Genomic DNA, 22222 nt, shown 5'->3' with positions numbered 1-22222 from the left:
ATATATCCCCCCATTGATTATATATCAACGATTTAGAGATTACTAAATAATTTATCTATTTATATCAAAATCAATAACTAGTTTTTCAATAAAATCTGCAATCTGCAATCTGCAAAGAGAATTGCAAATGAAATTTGTTTTCACCGATTGCACACAAAAATTTTGTCCCATGATTAAGACTCCGTCCTCTTAACGCGATGTCCATCGATCAACTTTGTCGACCGATTACTGATGTTAATTCGCAATTATTATAATCCTCAACAGCATCGAGACTTTCGCGCGCGTGACGCGTTTCTCTCTTCCAATACATCTCCCTTTTCTTTCCGCCTCTTGAACCCCGGGGACGGCGCTCACAATGGAAATGTTAAGCGAGTCGTGGATTCGCAACGCTCGTCACTCTCGTTTGGCATTGGACGAGCGGGGTTCATGTCTGCGGACGTCAATTTGCGAGACTGGAACGTCGAGGAGATCAGGACGCAAGAGGGGGTTGATTTCGCCTTCTCTTTTCTCTTGTACCCTCCAAATAAAGCCTCTCTCTGTCTATCTTTCTTCTAGTTTAGTTGCGCATATACTCTGTAAGCAGTCGACGACCGTGGTGGTCAAAATCAAAACACACCCCAAGGGCTGTCCGTCGATTATTATCGTTCGCACGCACCGCTCGCGATCTTGACAATCGCTCAAGCGACTTTTGACGGCACGCCTAATTCGGTGCTCAAACCTCGACCCCTCAATCGAATCTCTCATGTCAGTTAAAAGTAATGTACACGGTTTGTCTCCAAGTGCGATGTGTGTTCACTTTTACGCGATTAGTTCACATGCACATATTTGCTTTATATAATTTATATTTAATTCTCATTTGCGCACAATATAGTTGGCTTCTGTGTAATTGTACGACTAATAAATGATTTGTATCTTTATTTTCAATTAACATATAATAACATAAATATTTTTATCAATAAATTTTATTATTAAACTCTGTTAGTTATTTAATATATTATCTTATTAAATATGTATTGATTGAAATTGGATGAAAAGTATGTCACAGTGATGAAAAGGAAGAACCTGCTGATACTATTTAAGTAAAATAAATTTTTACGACATTGTTTTATTTAAGAAATTTCATCAAGTAAAAATATTAATTCAGCTTCATTTTTAGTTAGTGTGAAAAAACATGTCTTCTCTCTAAAAGATTTCAAAAAATTATATTTCTCGATTCATATCACGCCATTTGATTGCATTCCTTCTTACGGATTATTAAATAAATTAAATTTAAAAAGGTTCTTGTGTACGAAACGAGTGACGCCGTCGAAAAGAGATTACGTAAATTCATCAGAAAAGCATTCGGAGTTCTCTCCTCGTTAACTTCTTCTTCGCGATTGTCCGCGGCTGCGGATTCAACCCCCTAGGAAAATAATCTTTTTCTTCTCCTTTTCTCTATGTCTCTTTCTCGCACCCTTTCTCTCTTTTCTCCGACGCCCGCTGCGGACGTCAAAATATGACAGCTCTCTCGAGTCACCACTTTCGCGACAAGAGTTACGTCACGGGGGGTTGCCGCGGCCGATCATTAAAGTAAAGGCGCGCTCGTGACTACTTTGTTTTGTAAAAATACTTAAGTCGGTGTTTGGTCAATTTTGTGATTAGTAAAATTAATATACAGCGTTGACCCTGAAAAATCTCAGTTGTTAAAAAAATTTAAAGTGGCTATCTAACTTTTGTATCTTGAATAAACTTTCATATTAAATAACAGCATTTATAAGTTCTCGAAATTCTTCTCTATTAATTTTTATTCTTTTTTATCAATTTTTAAAAATCTAGAAAAATATACTTGAAAGACTGTTCAAATATTTATATTATATATATTACAAGCAAATTGTTGGTTTATGAAGATGTAACATTTGGATTTGTTGTTATACATATTTTGACCATCCGTTATAATTTTTCGAATTCCAATGCCAAATGTGTTATTTTCCTACGAGTATAAATTCAAATATGAAGAGTTTGATAATCACTGGCACGTTTCACTAAGCTGACGGAAGCGGTAAATGGTTCGCAACCAACCCCCTCGACGAGATGCTAATTCATATTCATAGATGTAGCGTTTAGCATTATGCCGTTAAATTCCCCGGAGAGTCGGTTAAGAGACGGAGTGGCTACTATTTCTATTCATATTTCCGCTCGTTGTGAAAAAGAGACGAGGGTGGTTTCTTTCATTTTTTTTGTGGATCAATTAATTTCTTGTACGGAAAATCGAAAAAAGCTCGAAAAGGCTAGCGACAAATCGAGCGACAAATACAAAAACATTTAGTCGTTACTAATAATAATGCTTACTAATTTTTTGGATGTATTAATATTGCGCAATGTTAATACAATATATTGGGATAGTAAAAGATGTTGTTCCACAAATTTACTTTTTTTTTCTTTCGATTTTAAGTTAGGAAAATAGTTTATGATTATAATCTTAAGTTATATTAAAATGTCATTATGTTAGAAAAATTCAAATATTTCTAATTCAAATAAAGAATATCTAGGACTAATAATAATAAGATAAATATTAAGAGAATGAAGCTGATAAGGAACAAAAGCTGACATAGAGAATTTTCACAAAATTAAATATTAATGCCATCTTTAATGAAGAAGTTGAATTCGAAGGAATGCTTTTGTGGTTTATTGATCATTTATTTGTTTCCATTTTGATCGTAAATATAAATTAACATTTTTTAATATCAGCATTAATTATGTAATATATAAACTTCTTTTCTCTTTCTTTTTCTTATATTATAACATATATCTAATTTTCTACAAAGTTCGCTAAAATACTTATATTTTATATTTATAATAATAAACAATTATAAAAGATTATGTAGCATTTATAAATAAATATCTAATTTCGTTTCTTTCCCCTTCTCTCTTAATAATCAAGAACATAAAGTATATTCAATAAATATAATAAAATTGATGCAAAAGTTATACTCTCTCGCGCGCTTTCTCTCGTTTTATTATTATACAAAATTGAATATTACATATTGTTAGTTCCAGGCTTCGGCTTCATATTCGACTTGCGAAAATGATGATAGTTCGGGAGCACTTTAAGCAGAAAATCCAACTGTCCAATCTGAGGCTAATTAATATAATGGAATAAAAAAAAATCAAATTTTGTATTATGAAAACATAGAATAAAAATAATATATAATGCTCACGTATGGTTTGTCATTCATTTCTCTACGTTGACACTGACTTCCATATACTATCATATTTTCGGGTACAATTTCTCGTTCAGTCAAAGAGCATGCAGCTCCAATTACGCATCCATTGGTTAATTCGATTTCTCGACCTACGTGCGCTTTTGAAAAAAAAAAAGTTATTTGCAAAATGCGTGTATAAAAATTTATAATTAATATTTTTATAAGTCTTATTGAATGATTCTTTTAAATCGTTCTCTGACCTGACAAAATTAGTTGTATTTGTGTGATCTAATATCACAAACGCAATATTTATTTATATGTATTGAAAAATAACTGTCAGAATATTATATATACCTTTTGCTTCTAAAATATTGTTATCTCCAACTTTGAATGATTCACACGTACAATCAGTCTCAAAGACATTGTAATTTCCTATTATCTGCACTGGTACTGTTACAGATTCCGGAGCATCAGGAGGTGATCTGCAAAATATGTAATATATTAGTAATTAGTATAAAATTGTATGTTCTATGAACAATATGAACATATTAAATTTACCTGTTAGCTATAGTTGCCATTTCTTCTATTATATTGCCTTCTCCTATGATAATTGGACCAGCTTCCGCTAGAATGCATGCCCTAGGATGGATTATAGTTTTTGCACCGATGGAAATGTCTCCTTTCAGAATACTTTCTTCGCACACTACTGCACCAGGTGCAATTTTTAAGCTATAAAGATAGAATTGTAAACATATACAATTATCTGTATGTATAAAAATAAAGTATTAGTATATAATACTCTCTCTTCTAGTTTTTCATTTATTTTCTTCGTTATATTTAGCACTTTAATATAATGCTTATTGTTAAAAAATTTCAATGTTTTTGCGTCCATCTTTATTACAACTTCTTTTATACGTGCATATTTACATATTGATTTGTTATAAATATGTGTAATCAGGTTAGGAAGCATCAAACTAACCTCAAAATACAATCTAATATTGTAACATGAAATGATAACTTTTAATAAATATTAAAATTCAAGTCAAATATCAGTGTAATATTATATATATTTAATGTAATTACTATTAAGCTTACTTGGCACGGCGATAAGCCGAAGAATTGTTAGAAGTCGCTTTCCCGTCCATTTACGATGCCAGTTTGGCTCCAATGACAGATGACAGTTCTCTGCTGGAGATGCAAGATGCAAAGTATAAATCGCTTGATATCGATACATCGAAATATTCCATGTTTTCTTTCGATAGTATCTTGCGCAGAATTTAAAAATATTTTTATTCAAATATTGACTAGCTATTAAAAGAGACATTGTTTAAAGAATTATTAAAAAGTTTTTATAAACAATAAAATTAGATAACTTGTCAATAAATGTAATTTGTGGAAAATTAAAATTGATGAGATATTTGTGATATTAATATCTTTCTCTATATTTTACTTATAAAATAAAAATTTACTTTTTAACAACACACACAAGTTAATACACAAGTTAACATACATATATCAAAATTATTATTATTAAAACAATGTTGCCATTATGTGGAATTAAAAAATTGTTATTATAAATTGTTGACTTAAAATTTTTATCAGAATACAGTTATTATTATTCATTGCATATATTAATATTGATTACAATTAAGAAGCTTAAAAACTAATTAAACTACCCATCTTAGAAATAAAGATAATTTATAAAATGATTTTTAAAATGTATTGAACAGTATAAAAGATTAAAGCATCATTATAATTGTGGATAAATAAAGATAATAAATAAATTTAAGGTTTTCATTATTCTTCCTTAGATGTTGAACAAAAACAGCAGTTATATTGCAGATTATAACAAAAAGAATTCTAAAAAAAAAATATATTTTTTCATTTTTATACAAGGATAAAGAAAATACGTATTTAAGTAATGTTATTTTATGTCTCATCACATAAATAACTTTTACTTTAGTAAGATTTAAATAAATAAATTTCAAGAGCCAATACGAAATATTTATTAGATTGAATATATGAAACCTAATACGTTAACTACTTTTTTTGTTAAGACGTTAAATAATATTTATTAAGATGTACATAAGTAAAAAAAATAGTTTAACTATAATATGATAAAAATTGAAGAACACAGTGTGAGAACATTGTTGATGTGTGCAAATACGCGTTCTATCTACTTAAACTATTTTAGGGATACGAGAGAGAAGGAAAATTTCGAGTGTGATTGCGCAACAGAAGGGATAATATATTCACACATGAGAAACACAGAGTATCTTCGTTTAGATATTTAATATAACTCTATATTATCCGTCAACTCTTTTATTTATTATATATATTTTTTATATATTATATATTATAAAATTTAACTCCAAATTGCGATAATAACGTCTAATTGCAACGTGCGTGCGCGTGTACGTGTTGCGCCTTATTATACGCGTGTGAGTTTTGTGTAGGTGTAATTATGTGTATTCGTATACGAGTACGTATTCTGTGTACGTGTGTGTCTGTTGTGTGTGTGCGCGTGTGTATGTGTGTATATGTGTTGCTCTTGAATAAGGGGATATAAAGATGTGAGCGAAGAAGGGTATCGTAGATGGTATGCATTTTGCACTCGCGCGTAACATGACTGTGTACGTGTTCGATCTACAATTAAACGAATCCTACGCACTTATTTGTTAATCGGCAGAATAATATGCATTCTCGTAATTTTTCGCTATAAATATATGCAACCGTCCGAAAGCGTGTCAGTCGGCGCACCGTGACGGATTCGCCGTCGCTCTCGTCGATCCTTCTTCAATCGCGTTCGATCCCCTCGGATGTATATTAAGTCTTTTTCTTGCATGCTGTCTTATACAAACAAGCTTATTTAAGAAGAATAAAAATTAGTATTTTTATCAATCAATTTCATCAATGATAACGAGATTGATTCAGAAGTAATTTCCTAAAATTTGAGAAAATTAGTTTTTATCTTTGCATTTATAGAAAAAAATATTATGCGAATATAATGTAAATACGCCATTAATCCATTAATATCTAAAAGTAACATAAAATAACTAAAGCTGCCTTTTTTGTGTGATAATTAGACACTTCTTTACCTTTCATGAAAAAATAACGGAATTATAACTTTCCATACCAAAGGTTTATACTAATGTTATTGACATCATTTGATTTAGCAAATAATGTAATTTAATAAAATAAAACAGATATAAAAAAAGCAAATATACAATTTTTTACTGTAAATCGAAATGTGTATTAAAACAAAATTGACTTTGTATATGCATCCGAGAGTTATCCTTTATTGGTCTAATTATGATCTTATCATATTGTAATTGCGTTTTGCGTGATTTCATCTTATTTTGAAACCATCTTAAAATGATGTTTTAAAAATAGCAACAATAAACACTTATGTTCATTTATCTTCACATTAAAAGTTTAAAATAATTTCAAATTTCTAATATGATAATTAATAGTATTTCAAAGTAATCTGTTTCCTCGTTCTTTGTTGTTTTAGAAATGACTTTAAAACCTAAGAATTTTTTTAATAATTAAAATCCGAGAATGCAACGAACAAATAATGTGACAACAATTCAAAGATTAAAACGTACTTAAAAGATCAAAGATTCAGGCTTGAGAATTTTGAAAAATTAAAAATTCAAGAAATTTAATGAACTCAAAGCAAGAAAAAGAATCAATCTAAAATTGTATGATCTAAAAAAATTAAAACTATATACATTCAATACAATATAAAATTTGAGATCTTCTTTTCAAGATTAGTACCCTCCAATTTTTTTCTCAAATTTAATAAATATGAATAATAAAATATTAACATTCTATTTATATGTGTGAGTTAATATATTATATCATGAGCAAATCTAATATTTTTGTTATCATATTAAATGGCTGTAAAATTTACGTTAACATGCGTAAATAACAATGATCTAATAAAAATTACGAAGTCATTGCATATTTAAGAATTGCAAATTATCATCCAAGCTGAGTGTGAGTATTTGTTTTAACGTGTAGTTTTAATAATCCTGCCATTCGAGCAAATAATGATATATAAATACATAATAAATCGAACTATAAAGAGCTAATAACAATACATTCTTAACACTTTCGCAACCGCTGATATTTAACTGCAAATTTAAATTGCAGTTTTGATATCGGTACATTTTCAACCCATTAAAGATCGCAATTATTATATTATATTTATATTTTATATAGAACTGTGTGTTATACACTAAATATAAGTGGAGTATAACTATCTTAATATCGTTATGAGATGTTGGAAAATTAAATGTCAAAAAAAATATTCAGAACTTTTAGCACAAATCTCTGATGATTTTTTTTCTGACATTCTTTCATCATTGCCATTATAAGCTTTCAAAAAGAAAAACTATAATGGATTAAATACGTGATAACTGTTAAGGACTGCGTTACCCTAAACAGTATAAATTATTTTACTTACGTAATTATATAAAAAGGCCAAAGACGAACACACAACATACTGCGTAGATTTTATAATAATAAATACTTATATACACTCACAACAAAAAAATAAAAGATGTCCGTAATTTATACGTGTGGAAATTAGATTTTATTTATTTATAGTAAACTTTATAAATACAAACAAATAATAATAGAGCGCTATGAAGTTTCTATAATTAAAAACGATCTGTCATACCCCGCTTATACCGTTTAGGGTTTACATAATTAGCTGCAATATTCATAATTTGCCTTAAACAAATTCACTATAGAATGAGACACATAGTATTCGCACGTCATCGCTATAAGTAACTCTTAAATAAAAATGTGTGTTGCAATTTTTAATATATATATATATATAGCATTATTCTTTAAATATATTACAAGCTCTCTATATATTTTTAAGATTCTTAAAGAGTTTAAATATCTCTCATATATATATATCTATATAACAAGTTAAAAATATTTATAATAAAAGCACAAGGTGTGACTTACAAATACTTTTATTATTTCAGCTTCTTAACAACATAGTGTTATTTATAGCAAAAAGGTGATGGCGTACGAATACCTTTTCTTTATTCCAGCCTGCCTCTTAACAACATAATTTTATACTTAGCAACGACGCGAAGGCGTTCGAATGCATTTTAATCGGCCCGGTGCCCAACGACGTAATTTTCATCTAAAAATACACGGGCGGTCGCGAAAGTGTCGATGAATAACAGCGAGCCGTTATTAAATCCTTTCTTAATCTCCTGATCTTCGATCAATGATCGACGACAGCGAGGAAAGCCGGTGACGGTGCGTATATAAACGCTTCGTGAGGGTGTCTCAGCGCGCGATGACGGGCTATTGTATGTTTTTTTTTTTTTTTGTTTTTATCCATAAGAACATATATATATATCTATATAACAAGTTAAAAATATTTATAATAAAAGCACAAGGTGTGACTTACAAATACTTTTATTATTTCAGCTTCTTAACAACATAGTGTTATTTATAGCAAAAAGGTGATGGCGTACGAATACCTTTTCTTTATTCCAGCCTGCCTCTTAACAACATAATTTTATACTTAGCAACGACGCGAAGGCGTTCGAATGCATTTTAATCGGCCCGGTGCCCAACGACGTAATTTTCATCTAAAAATACACGGGCGGTCGCGAAAGTGTCGATGAATAACAGCGAGCCGTTATTAAATCCTTTCTTAATCTCCTGATCTTCGATCAATGATCGACGACAGCGAGGAAAGCCGGTGACGGTGCGTATATAAACGCTTCGTGAGGGTGTCTCAGCGCGCGATGACGGGCTATTGTATGTTTTTTTTTTTTTTTTGTTTTTATCCATAAGAAGTATACGATTTACGTATAAAGAGACGCGTCATACAAGTGCCGTACAGTACCAAAAACGTTTTTAATGCGCGCGCATAATGCGTTCGATTAGCTCTATCTACGCCTGCATCCGTGAAAGTTGCATCCGCGCGTCACAATTCATATAATATTTTTCTCTCGCTCTCACTTTCATTCTCTTTCTTTCTCTCTTTCACTCCCTTTCGTTCTCTTTGTCTGTCTCTGCGTATGTATGTGTATGGATTCTCGTGAGCGTGTTATGTGTCATCGTTATCCGTGTAATCCGGCCGAGTTGGTCCAGGGACGAAGAATCTCTGTCTCTAACGCTCATCGTACTTATTAATCGCGAAGACCATCGAATCTCGATCATTCCGCTCCTCGAAATATACTCCCATATGTATAGTGTTTATATATATATATATATTTATTTATTTATATTTATATATTTATTAATTTATATATATTTTTTTTTATTTATATATATGTATTTATGCTATATATATATAAAGTAGCTGAGAACTCTATACTCGAATCACTACTCGAAGTCGCGACGACGGCGGAACGCGTAACCGCTGCCGAGATTCTTGCATTTAAGCTAAGGACGCGTTTATTCGAATATTCTTGCTAAGGCAAAAGAAATTTCAAGTATCGAATCGATGATGTAATACGTGTTAAGATTAATCGTGATTAAGAGGGTATCTCTAGAGCTAGTTTTGTTGTATCTTTAAATAGAAGACGGTGCTTTATACTTGCTTCTTTAATCATATCTCTTCACTTGGTAAAACTTATTTGAATATTTAGCGAAGTGACGCGTCCTTTACCGGCTATACGAGCGGAAAGAAGAAACTTTGATCATCTCACAGCTCGTACAAGTTGACCACAATAATGACGATTGATGTGATCATGTTTTTTTATCAGTTTCTAAAATACTTTTAATTTCATGTTATCGATTCATCACACTTTCGACTTTTATAATTTGCTTTTAAATTCCTTGTCCCTCTCTTCTTGCTCGTTCCTAAATTTCTTTCTTTTATAACGTTGATAGTTTTCATCACATTTCTTAATTGTTAACGTTTCATTTATTACAAAATTTATTTTTTACATGTCATTATCACGTATCTATATTTTATCATTAATATAATCACGCGTAAATTTCTTTTGTACTAAATTTTACTCTTTGTCCGTGATTGACGATCAAGATGCAAATATAGCAATTAATAACGACGGCGAGATAAAGTTGGAACGTGAGAGATGATTGAGTAAAAGTTGGAAGAAGAAATTCTAAAACGTGATAAAAACATGCTCATTATCGCCATTATCGCGCTTAATTACACCCAACTTTGACGCGGTTCCACGATTCCTCGCCCTCAGCAATATAAACTCTACCCTTCGCCGACGCTATTCGCTGGGTTTGCTCGCTCTCGAATTCTCTCTGTTCGACGGTGTGATAATATCGGTCTCTATGTTGCACGAGCGGACCGATCGAGATTTTCTTCTCATAAAAAAAAATGCCAATTCTTGATTATAGTATTATATTATATTATCTCGTCCTAGGACCGTCTAAGCAGGACTTGGTTAATCACCGTTCCTCTTCCCCTTTCTCCTCGCTCTTTCACTATTTTTTTTTTTAATTAATACAATATATACTTTATGTATGTATCGTAACAACCGATATCTCAGTTCTCTCACTCTCTTTCATTTTCACTCGTATTTTCGCTCGTCCAATTCTCGCTTACACACGCACATTCTCTCGCTTTCGCTCGCTCGCTCGCTCGTTCGCTTCGCACGCATTCGCGATTTTTTTCTTTGTCTATATAATATAATCTTATAACGACATGTGCGTATGTGTATACACCTTTGCGTCGGTAAGACGTATCGCGCGCGCGTATACACATACGCATCCACACTATGTATATATTTATATATTTATATTTATATATATATATATATATATTTCTTCTGTATATACTTTATGTTGCTTTTTATGTATACTTTATATATAACAATGTTTTATGTTTATTTAAGGCCCAATACGTTCATTACGAAGGAAATTATCTGCAACAGAAAGGAGACGAATATATGATTAAACAACGCTTGTACCTGGTTTGCTCCCTGTCGTAAGCACCGTATGAGTATAGAACTATTCAGTCGACAAGTTGTATATATGTTCCTGACGTTGTCATCGTCGTCATCGCCGTGAAGGATGCGCATGAGATGTTCGCGATATGCCGGACACCAGTAGATGATCTACGCGTGATTGGACAAAGTGATAACTTAAATGAACTCGCCAATTTTGCGATTTAAGATTATCATCACATTTTTTTCTTTAAAGAAAAATTAAGAGAGAACAACAAATAGAATAACCGGTAAAACTGCATAAAAGGTAACACACCTCCGATTTTATCGCTACTTAAATATATGTTATAGGGAAGGTTTTTCTGAGTAATTCTTCGCAAGAAATAATTGGGGGATGGCATTGGTTTAGAAGAGATAACAAATTAAACTTTTTCTCAGGTATTATAAAGTAATATTACGAAAAGTGAAGTTTGTGTACGTTGTATTTGTTGTAGAGCAGACATTGAAAAAGTGTTTGTTTACATTTACGGGATAGGCACCCGGTCATAGATATTTTATCAATAATATGTTTCACCTATTTCTCGCAGTTCGTTAACAGTTTTCAACATGCAACTGCATACACGAATTTGTGAGTCTTGTCTTAAAAAATATTATTTATTGAATGTGTGTGCGAAAGAGGGGCTCCGTCTTTCCCTCTGCACCTCCACCCCGAAAAAATCTAACCTAACCCAACCCAACTTTATTTTTAAAACTGAAAATAGGAGAAGGGTGGAGTCCCTCCCCCGCCCACACGTAAATATCATAAATAGTAATTTAATGTCAAATTTGAATTTGTTATATCTTCTAAATGCCGTTCCTCACTTATTTCTTTGGGGGGGATTACTCAAAAGAACCTCCCCTACAATATATTTAAGTGGCGATAAAATCGGAAGTGTGTTACCTTTTATGCAGTTTTACCGAATAACGAAATATACGGTATATACATAATATAATTAATATACTCAATTTTTAAACATCAAATATCATATTATAGCATATACTAAGAATCTAGAAATGCACGATAAGAATGTAATTTAATTATAATATAAAACAAGTAAAATCAAATTTAATAAGAGAATGAGGCAAACGTATTTTTCTCCTTACTTTTTTTATTGAAGAAAAAAAAACTGTAATTAATGCCGAAAGTTAAACTCTATTATAGTTTTAAACTTTATTCTAAAATGTCTGTATAAGAATAATTGCGCAAAAATCAAGCTCTGTAAAACACGTATTTCTTTTGTCAAAAATAAAACTACAATACTGTTTTTACCTTTAATCATGTAAAATCTGTTTCAAAGATTATTCCCACCGTTCTACTAAATTTTTTATCTTAAAAAAAAAGAAAAAAAAAAGAAAAAAAATCTTGTACATTATACTAAAAAAATTTTTTTTTATTCTGTTATCTGTAGATAAAATTTGAAACAAGAAAACTAAGTTGCACACAAAATTTTGCTACTATATAAAACTCTATCAACAATTTTAGCGAGACCATGTACCAGCGTTCTATTCAGTTCGATGTGTTTTCTTTTTCGCGTGATTCTACCGTATTATTTTTCTTACTTTCCTAGATTTATCTTTAGCGTGCTCATCTTGACGTTTCCTAGGAAGAATCATCCGACCAAGGTTGATAGGCAACCAATCGGTTGTCTCTCGAGAGAGGCATTACTTAATATTTTTATCTAACAATAAGACAGAGAAAGTCCATCATGACAAATATTTGAAAGCCTACCGGACATTTAGTTTGACTTAAAGGCCAAAAGTTTCAATCTCGAACAATACGCATATTTTGCACAATAATATCGTTTTCTACAATATATATAATTGACATAACAAATTAAATATCGAACATAAGTCTATTATGCGAGCAAAAAATACAGATCATCTCAAAAACATGTATAATAAAGCTTTATAAAACTCATTGAAAGAATCTTGAATGAAAAATGTTTTTAATTAAATATTTGTTATAATAAAATATTCACAGAGAGAGTTATATATATGAACAACTTTTATACAAGGCTAATTCAAATAAAAAATCAAAATTGTAATTAATTTTGTATTTAGATCGTACAAATAAATTTTATCAATAAAAAAACAGATATTAAAAGATCAAGAAAATATTATATAAATCTTTTTGAGACACTCTGTAGCTTTAAATCCAATGACTGGCAGTAAAATGTCTTCATATCGATTAACATAAATTTATCGACATTTTAATATTAACTCATCTTAATATTAAAATAAATTTATAATTATGCATTCTTACATTATCTACTGTAATCTTTAGATTCGAATACGTTAAACGTAATACATTAATCTTAATGATTTCAAACGCGCGAAAAACATCTTAAAATACATAAACGCATATAAAGTTTAACATAACGTTTAATATTAAACTTCGGGCAAAATTTAACGTTTAACAACAAACAAAAATAAGTTAGTACGCTCTATAAACGACATACACTATCCGGTAGGCTAATCATTAAAATCCAAGCTGGTTTAGAATAACCGCGGATGAATAAGATTGCAGAGGATGAATCAGATTTGAATTAAAAATTCGCGTTCTAGAGAAAATATCGTGAATGGTATGAATAACTTTTCTTTAATGTTTAAGAATGATTGCTAGAGTAGATTAATATAAAATTGATAAAACTGATGTTGCGAACGATTAAAATCTGATACAACCTCCAATTATATTTATCCGCCTTTTTATACTTTGATTTCTCATTCACACAAGAGACGTCCAAGTAACATTGGATTAGGGGATTTAATATTCATTTTTATAGAAAAGATTTTCTTTAAAGAGAAATGTGTTATTATAATTACTATGAACTGTGAAAGTATATTGAGACTAAGAATTCATATTTTTAAAAGATCAAAGACTCGGACGTTTTCGAAGGAGAAACAAAGTCGATCTACTTTCGAATCAGATTGATGGTAACCATATATAAACATATTTACAATTTATTCTTTTCTAATTCGTTAATCTTAATTTTAACCCTTTCAACGGTAGTGTCGAGTTCATCTCGTCCCGATTTTAAAAACATCATGTGGCCAGTGACAAATTGTTCTTAATTAACATAAATTATAATAAAAAGAGAATAAAGTTATAACTATTTATATTATATAAAATATAACTTTTCTAAATTTTATCTCTCAGTATTTTACATTATATTATTTTATCTTTAACAATCTAAAACAAAGATAAGTTGAATAAAAAATTTTGGCTTTTCTCCAAAATCTTAAACAAGTATAATTTACCGATTAAAGGGTTAAAACATGCACACATATTGTTTTCCTTGTATTATAATTATATATATATCATATTCATCGCACAAATTGAAATGTTATAAAAAGATTTGTACGTGTGGACAATTGAGAGTTCGCCCATTTTTCTGAAAGATTTATTTTTTCTTTTCTCTTGCAATTTAAACAATAAAAAAGATATATATACACAATGTAGAGATATATGTAAGACTCTTGAATATTCATTGCATTGGTACCCGAAAAAGCCAGTTTGTAAAAAGCGATGTCAAGCAAATATTTATATTTGCGATGAAAAGTACATCAACAACTCGAAAAATATATTAAACCTTTTCTCGGTATTCACATAATAATGTATTAAACCCATTATAATATTTTATATTATGTGTCAATACAATACAAAAAAAAAAAAAGAAAATTAGAAATATTACCAACTATCAGAAAAATATATCCATATAATTTTTTGTCTTTTTTCAGCTTTCCCACGTACTATAAATTATATAAAATGATCTTGATTTAATATTGTTATCATATAAAATAATATTCTTATTTGTTTTATTTCCCCACCTTTATTTTGCAAACTTCTATATTCATAATTAAATAAATATAAAGTAAAATACATACAGAATCAGAGAAATGTCCTATTACCGCATCTCTACATTAAAAAAACATTTTTCACGCATTGATATTCAATTTTTAATTGGTTCTTTTTCTTATCAATGAATTTTAGCAATTTATCAAAAACCTCTTAAATACAAGCCGATTTGTAAATTTATCATTAATACGACTTTTCCCAAATTTAATTTTGATAAAATGGAAAACGTATTATGTCTTGATACATCTAAAAAGTTTCGAAATTATACTAGTAATACATATTTAGAAACAGAATAAAATTAATACAAGTTCTCAATAGATTTCAATAATAACAAGTTCTTAATAAATAAGTTAAAGTATTCTCTCTGCATAAAGTACCAACCAACATAGAAAGTTATTTTTTAATTCTTATCTGGATTTTGAATATGCTGTTTCTAGTTTTAGCTATTTTAAAATCTTATAAGAGTAATTAATATAGATATCAGTATTCTCATTTTATATTTTGTAAATTTTGGATTATTAATTTCAAAATTGTTGCCATTTAGACCTTGTGCCCTTTAGGTCTTGTGTTAAATTTATTACTTTTGTGCGTCATATCGCAAAACAAGTAACGTTGCGATCAATTTTAAATTTATTCATTTTATATTAATTATTCCAAATGTATTTTAAAAGATTTTACTTTGAATGATTATATTGAAACCATCCTAACCATCCAAACCTAACCATCCTAGAGAGAGAAAGAAACTACAGTTAGGATTTATTTAATAAACATGATGCTAAATATGGTCTCACTCAAGTTATTTTTATTTATTTAATGAGAATTTATTTAATGTGAGAATGATTGCATTTATTATAATCATGGGCTAAGAACTGTAGAACTACGTTAGCACTAAATGTGAAACGTGACTACGAGCCCAACCCTAAATTCTAGAATCCAGATAAGCATTAGCCGACATCGTTTCTCGCCTTTCCGAGCACCAATTCTCAATAAATTGTCTTAAAAGTACTTGTCTTAAAAGCACATATTTCCGAATCCGAAGATTCGGAGTCGAACAAACTAATGTAACGTAAGTGTCTGCCATGATTCGCGTTGTCTCTGTTGTTATTCTCGACATGAGACAATAACCCCCATTAAAATCGCTTCGCGACGAGACGGACCGTCGACACGATCGATCGATCGATCTGTCAACATTTGTGTCACCACGCCCTTTATTATCGAGATCGTTCTCATCCAAGCCGGCTCGCGGATTCTTCCTAGAAAGCGTCGCCGCTTCCGGTTCCCCGGGCCACGAGGTCGTCGGTTATCTCTCTTCCGGGATGGTCGGACTCACCTTGACCGAGCAAGATCCGCGACGCTACTCGCGCTCCTGTCCACTCGGCAGCGCCGGGATGACACTCCGCGCCGCATCGCTCGTTCAGCTGTCGACGCTGAAGAGCTCCTTGTGGAGGGCCGGAAACTCGAGGTGCGGCTGCGACCGCTTGAATTTAGCCAGCGCATCCATGTGCAGTAGCGAGATCTCCCGTAGCTGCGGTATCTTGGCGAGGATCGCATCGCACACAGTCACATCGCCCTTGATCGGTGTCACGTGATTCCGATCAAGTTCTGACCTCAACGCTCTGATCACCGCCTGTGACAGCCTATTGATGTCCCCCAGGCACTTTAGTCCCGGTCGATCTGCGCAACGTATCGTAAGTCAGTCAACTTTGGTGCTGTTCGAATGATAGTGATAGCAATATGAGATTATTATTACATTACTTCGACATATAAAATTCGATAAAATGAAGTATATAAACGTTTGATGAAGCATACATAAACACGAGTAATGGAACCAACGAAATTTGAAGCGCTTAATGGTATTTTGTGCGCTATGGACCTTGGGTTATAATTTTAAAAAACAGTGGATGTGAGACACTCTGTATATCGCGTATGTCATTTACCAGGGCTAAGTAGAACAGCCGCGCTATAGAGTGCCAACTCGGTTTCAGTAAGCTTCAGTTCGGCGATACTTCTGGCCAGCTCGAATACACAGGAAATAAGCTTCATTTCCGCCGTATCCGTCGTATAAAATGACTCCTGCGGCAGCAAGGTATCGCCGTATAGAACGCAGTTTTGCTGGAGATCGAGGTACCTGCTCATTCGTAGCACAGCCAACTCGAAGGAACCTGTTACATTTTAACAGGATATCAGCATATCTCAGCTCATAATTGCGCTTTTTTTATCTTCACTTATCTAACTTGTACATCATTTTCATTCTTTATTATCTTCATTATTCTAAATAAGAGACGATTATATATTTATAGCACATCTATACCACAACAGTTACAATATTGTCTATTAATTCGTCAACGCTTAAAAAAGATCGGGAAATTTTTAATAAACTTTTAACATTAAATTATTGTGACATTAAATTGTCCTTCCATTAATGAAATAAATATTGATTTACTTTAAGAAATATTAAAATTGTTACTACAATTGCATTAAGTATAATGAGGTAATGCAATTACTTACCTATCCCATTTAAGAATTAAAAATGGAATAGAATCTTCAGATTAACCTTCTTCTTACACAAAATTTGCGCGTTAAATCACGCGCAAGAATACGCGAAAAAAGAACAAAGCTTTATCGCCGATAGGCGAGAAACCCGTGTTTATGCCAGAGATGCAGTTACGTACCGGCCTTTAATAAAACGATCTGGTCGTCTTGCGAGAGCTTCATAAATCCAGGGACCATTTTGGCGAACTCGATGATCTGCTGGATGACGGTGGTTAGTTTCTGGGCACACTCCAACCAGAGTTGCTCGTGCGCCATGTTTTTATAATAGATCATTCTGGAGATGTCGGTGGGCTTCCGGAAGGACTCCTGGATCTGTTCCGTAGATACCAGGCACGTCCTTGCGTGCGCGTCCGCTATCGTTTTCGAGAGAAGCTCGCTGATCTGTGCCGGATCTGCGGAAATTCAACGTATTCCCCGCTCGTAATTCATCCCTTTCCTAATAGATACATTTAGTAAAAAAAACAGAAACGATGGAAAGATTTATTCGGCAAACAAAAAAGATCTCAAATAGAAATCTTAAGCATGCAGTGCAAGCGTACGGTTCATATATTAATCCCTTGTCGTACAAATTATCTTCATGTAATCATCGTTGTAAACATTGTTTTTTCTCATTATTAGATAAATTATTTTCTTAAATATATTGCAAAAATTACTTTTTTTTGTAAAAAGATACTTGGTTACACAAGATTAGTCTAACTACAAATATAATAGTGTAAAAATAGTTAGAACCACAAAGGATTTAGATAATTCCTTATGCTGTAAAGGGTAATGCAAAAGATGTTTGTAGTATTTATGGCCAGCTCATGCAAAAAGCGGGTTTGTAAATGCACTATAATTATAATTGTTAAATATTTTGACTACTTAATTAAAATCAAGGATATATATAATAAAAAATGTAATATTTACAAATCACATTTACAAATTTACATTTATATATCAAACATAATATATATAACAAATATATATAAAATTAATCTTCGAGTATATGTTTCACATTTTTAGAAAAATCATAATACATTTACTTACATTTCGTATACATATGCATAATGAAATTAAAGAACACTTTCAAACAATAAATGTACCTCTAGATAAATGAAAAAAGAGAAAAAAATAAAACTTAAACATTTTAAACGATCAAGGTATGCAAAGTAGAGATAAAAATGCACAAAATTCTATAGAAAAAAAAAACTTGCAAAATTATTAAATTATTCGTGTAATCAGGAATAGATATACAAGATATAGATATATACAATATGTACACACAAAGAGAATCTTATGAATGCCAAATTTTTTACAATTTCTCCAGGAGGGTAATTGTAAAAAATACACACAAAACATTCAAAGAGAGAGAGAGAGAGAGAGAGGGAGCGAGAGCGTGAATAAACATAAAATATTTTAAATTAAAATATACATAAATAATATACATACAAATTTGAACGTTCAGTAACATATTGCATGATACGAAAACTCAAATTTCGGGATAAAGCTTCAGAGGACTAACATTTTCAACATTTAATTGTAATTTAAACACTCAATATGCTAAAACGTTTATAATAATTTTATCGTCGGCAGATAGACATAGATAGTTGTAACTTGTAACATAAAAGAGCAAGCAATTTCCATTTTTAACAACTCTTTATGAATTTTTCATAAAGTTAGACTACTTTCCATGTTGATTAATGCATTTCGTTGGCAAATCATCTTTCCTCAAGATTCTATTATAATATAATTAATTTATCTTTTACCATTATCTAAAAATTATTAAATTTCAAGATATTATGTAATATAAAATAAACACGATCCTGTTATTTTATATGTATATATATATATAAAGAGAGAGAGAGAGATAGAGAGAGAGACAGATTTAAATCTATAACTTCAAAATTTTATAAATTTTAATAAAAGAGAGAGACATAGATATTATATTATCTAAATTATAATAATATGATTTTAACATTTTAATGAGCTTATTCAAACAATTTTTCGTACATCATTTGTATGTAGTAAATATATATCTATATTATACAAAACAGTTTTCGCAAAAAGTTATCATTAATCCAAAAAAAAAAAAAAACTTGCAAAATTATTAAATTATTCGTGTAATCAGGAATAGATATACAAGATATAGATATATACAATATGTACACACAAAGAGAATCTTATGAATGCCAAATTTTTTACAATTTCTCCAGGAGGGTAATTGTAAAAAATACACACAAAACATTCAAAGAGAGAGAGAGAGAGAGAGAGGGAGCGAGAGCGTGAATAAACATAAAATATTTTAAATTAAAATATACATAAATAATATACATACAAATTTGAACGTTCAGTAACATATTGCATGATACGAAAACTCAAATTTCGGGATAAAGCTTCAGAGGACTAACATTTTCAACATTTAATTGTAATTTAAACACTCAATATGCTAAAACGTTTATAATAATTTTATCGTCGGCAGATAGACATAGATAGTTGTAACTTGTAACATAAAAGAGCAAGCAATTTCCATTTTTAACAACTCTTTATGAATTTTTCATAAAGTTAGACTACTTTCCATGTTGATTAATGCATTTCGTTGGCAAATCATCTTTCCTCAAGATTCTATTATAATATAATTAATTTATCTTTTACCATTATCTAAAAATTATTAAATTTCAAGATATTATGTAATATAAAATAAACACGATCCTGTTATTTTATATGTATATATATATATAAAGAGAGAGAGAGAGATAGAGAGAGAGACAGATTTAAATCTATAACTTCAAAATTTTATAAATTTTAATAAAAGAGAGAGACATAGATATTATATTATCTAAATTATAATAATATGATTTTAACATTTTAATGAGCTTATTCAAACAATTTTTCGTACATCATTTGTATGTAGTAAATATATATCTATATTATACAAAACAGTTTTCGCAAAAAGTTATCATTAATCCAAAAAAAAAAAAATATATATATTTTTTTAAATAAATATATTAAAATAAATTCTCTCCAATATAGAAATTTTTTGAAATATAATCTCATCATAATCTTCCCCCAATTTCGTCAGTCCTCGGGAACTTTTTTGCAAGGGATCGGCAAGCAAATTGGTTAACGAAGGGATGATCGCATGCCCATGCAAAGGGACACAAACGTAACCTCACATCTCATCGCATGGGACATACTGGGCAGACTCGGCACTTCGTCGTCCTCGGATGGGTTGCTGACCCTTTGCTGTTGGCCGCTTAGGAAGGTCGTCGAGTCGACCATCGTGTACGAGCCATGGCCCAGGCCGGCGAGCTCGACCGTGGTCTCTTGCTTTACGGCGACGATTCCGCCACCGCTTAGCGAACCGCTGCCGCCACCAGCAGCCCCTCCGGCGGCCGCGGCGGAACCGCTACCACCGGCGTTACCACTATTACTACCGCTACCAGTACCGCCACCACCGTTACCACCACCACCACTACTGCCGCTGCCGTTGCCATTGCCGGTACCGCCACCCCCCGCGCCGCTCCCGGTCGTCGAGGCGGAGAGAGACTTCCCTGATGCGCCGAAAAGTCAAAGTTCACGAGGGCTTGAATTGGTCTCGGGAGAGGTTTGGGCCGAATAGGTCTAAATATTTCAGCCCTGTGAATGAGTCCTATGCAGGGCCTATCTTACGCCTGGGCAAACCAGACACGTGTTTTATTTCCCTTTTATTAAAGTATACAGTTTAGGGAAATATAGTGTGTGTCTTCTCTTTTTTTGCCTTTTATTAAAACATAGTGTGTAGGTAGTTCCTCATAGATCTTTTTTAAAATTCCCAGAATTCTAAAGATAGGCTCTGTTCATACGGGACATTTAATAAAAGAGGAGAATATTATTTCTAAAACACGTGACAAATTTTTCTTAAGAAATGTTTTGAATATTTGAAAATACGAATTATTAAACTCCGAAATTGTCAATATTAAACAAAGTTTGCTGTTTAAGTAGTAACTGTGTTTACGTATAAAAAAAATTAAATATACAACTAAATTTCTGTTAAATGGTAATGGTTAATAGTTAATAATTTTCTAGGGCGTTCTATGAATTTCATATCTATGTATAATTGAACTGAGTTTAAGCTATTGTCGAAGCATCTGTAAAGCTTCACATAAAGCTTCGATTGAAGTTTGGAATGAATCTCTTAATGAATAAAAAGATTATCCTATGGTATATGTCATCGGAAAATCTGCATAAAATATAACATTACCAATAACGTTTAAATGTAATGGTAATGTTTACCTTCAGCAGATATGAATATGTTCTATTTTGCGACATAACTCTGTCAAAGTGATAATTTCTACTATATTACATAATATTCAAGTTGAGAAAATTTTTGCATGCAATATTTAACATAATAACGGATTTTAATCTACATAATAAAATATATGAAAAAGACATGTACATTATTCGATGCTGTACTATTGTAGGATGTAGGATTGCACCGTATAAACTATAGCAACTTAAGTAGTATAAAGATATTTGTATCAAAAAAAGAAAACGAGCGAGATTCAAATTGAAAACGAACGACAAAGCGAAATCGGTGTATTCTCTCTCTACATCATTAAATCCTTATTATTTCAAATATTTTTTATACGATTAAGTTGCATAAAATTAATACCTCGCAACAATAAAAATATAAATTTTCTAATAATATTAATTTTTTAAATTATTGT

At 31.2% G+C, this 22222-nt stretch overlaps 2 protein-coding genes across 7 annotated transcripts in view; both read right to left on the bottom strand.

Annotated features, from left to right (window-relative positions):
* Positions 1–2770: 2770 nt before the first annotated feature.
* LOC115244712 (dynactin subunit 6) lies at positions 2771–4394 on the bottom strand. The gene is made up of 5 exons (XM_029822601.1): positions 4278–4394; positions 3741–3911; positions 3537–3664; positions 3198–3340; positions 2771–3118 (listed from the first exon to the last, which is right to left on the bottom strand). Exons 1-5 carry the CDS (start codon positions 4325–4327, stop codon positions 3017–3019), a joined length of 594 nt encoding a protein of 197 aa, XP_029678461.1. The 5' UTR covers positions 4328–4394; the 3' UTR covers positions 2771–3016.
* A 4589-nt stretch (positions 4395–8983) lies between these two features.
* LOC115244693 (probable nuclear hormone receptor HR3) overlaps positions 8984–22222 on the bottom strand; it is an 88834-nt gene continuing 75595 nt past the window's right edge. For 4 of the 6 annotated variants that reach the window (XM_029822566.1, XM_029822570.1, XM_029822569.1 and 1 more), the window contains 5 exons: positions 20690–21067; positions 17657–17929; positions 16922–17146; positions 16315–16658; positions 8984–11068 (listed from right to left, as the gene is read on the bottom strand). In XM_029822566.1, the coding sequence (XP_029678426.1) occupies positions 16399–16658; positions 16922–17146; positions 17657–17929; positions 20690–21067 (1136 nt within the window). In that variant the 3' untranslated portion in view covers positions 8984–11068; positions 16315–16398. The remainder of the gene's footprint in view (positions 11069–16314; positions 16659–16921; positions 17147–17656; positions 17930–20689; positions 21068–22222) is intronic. The other 2 variants (XM_029822568.1, XM_029822571.1) reach the window with 2 other exon arrangements.

The sequence above is a fragment of the Formica exsecta genome, unplaced genomic scaffold, assembly GCF_003651465.1.
Source record: "Formica exsecta isolate Colony F162 unplaced genomic scaffold, ASM365146v1 scaffold83, whole genome shotgun sequence".
NCBI lineage: Eukaryota > Metazoa > Arthropoda > Insecta > Hymenoptera > Formicidae > Formica > Formica exsecta.
This window is presented reverse-complemented; position numbering and strand designations above follow the sequence as displayed.

What these genes read in the sequence shown, in the direction of transcription:
- LOC115244712 (XM_029822601.1), bottom strand. Translation starts at nt 4,327, where the DNA reads ATGGACGGGAAAGCGACTTCTAACAATTCTTCGGCTTATCGCCGTGCC. An exon ending in TCGGCTTATCGCCGTGCCAA is followed by an intron (nt 3,912 to 4,277) that starts GTAAGCTTAATA and finishes CTATCTTTATAG; the next exon opens with CTTAAAAATTGCACCTGGTG. An exon ending in CAATATTTTAGAAGCAAAAG is followed by an intron (nt 3,341 to 3,536) that starts GTATATATAATA and finishes TTTTTTCAAAAG; the next exon opens with CGCACGTAGGTCGAGAAATC.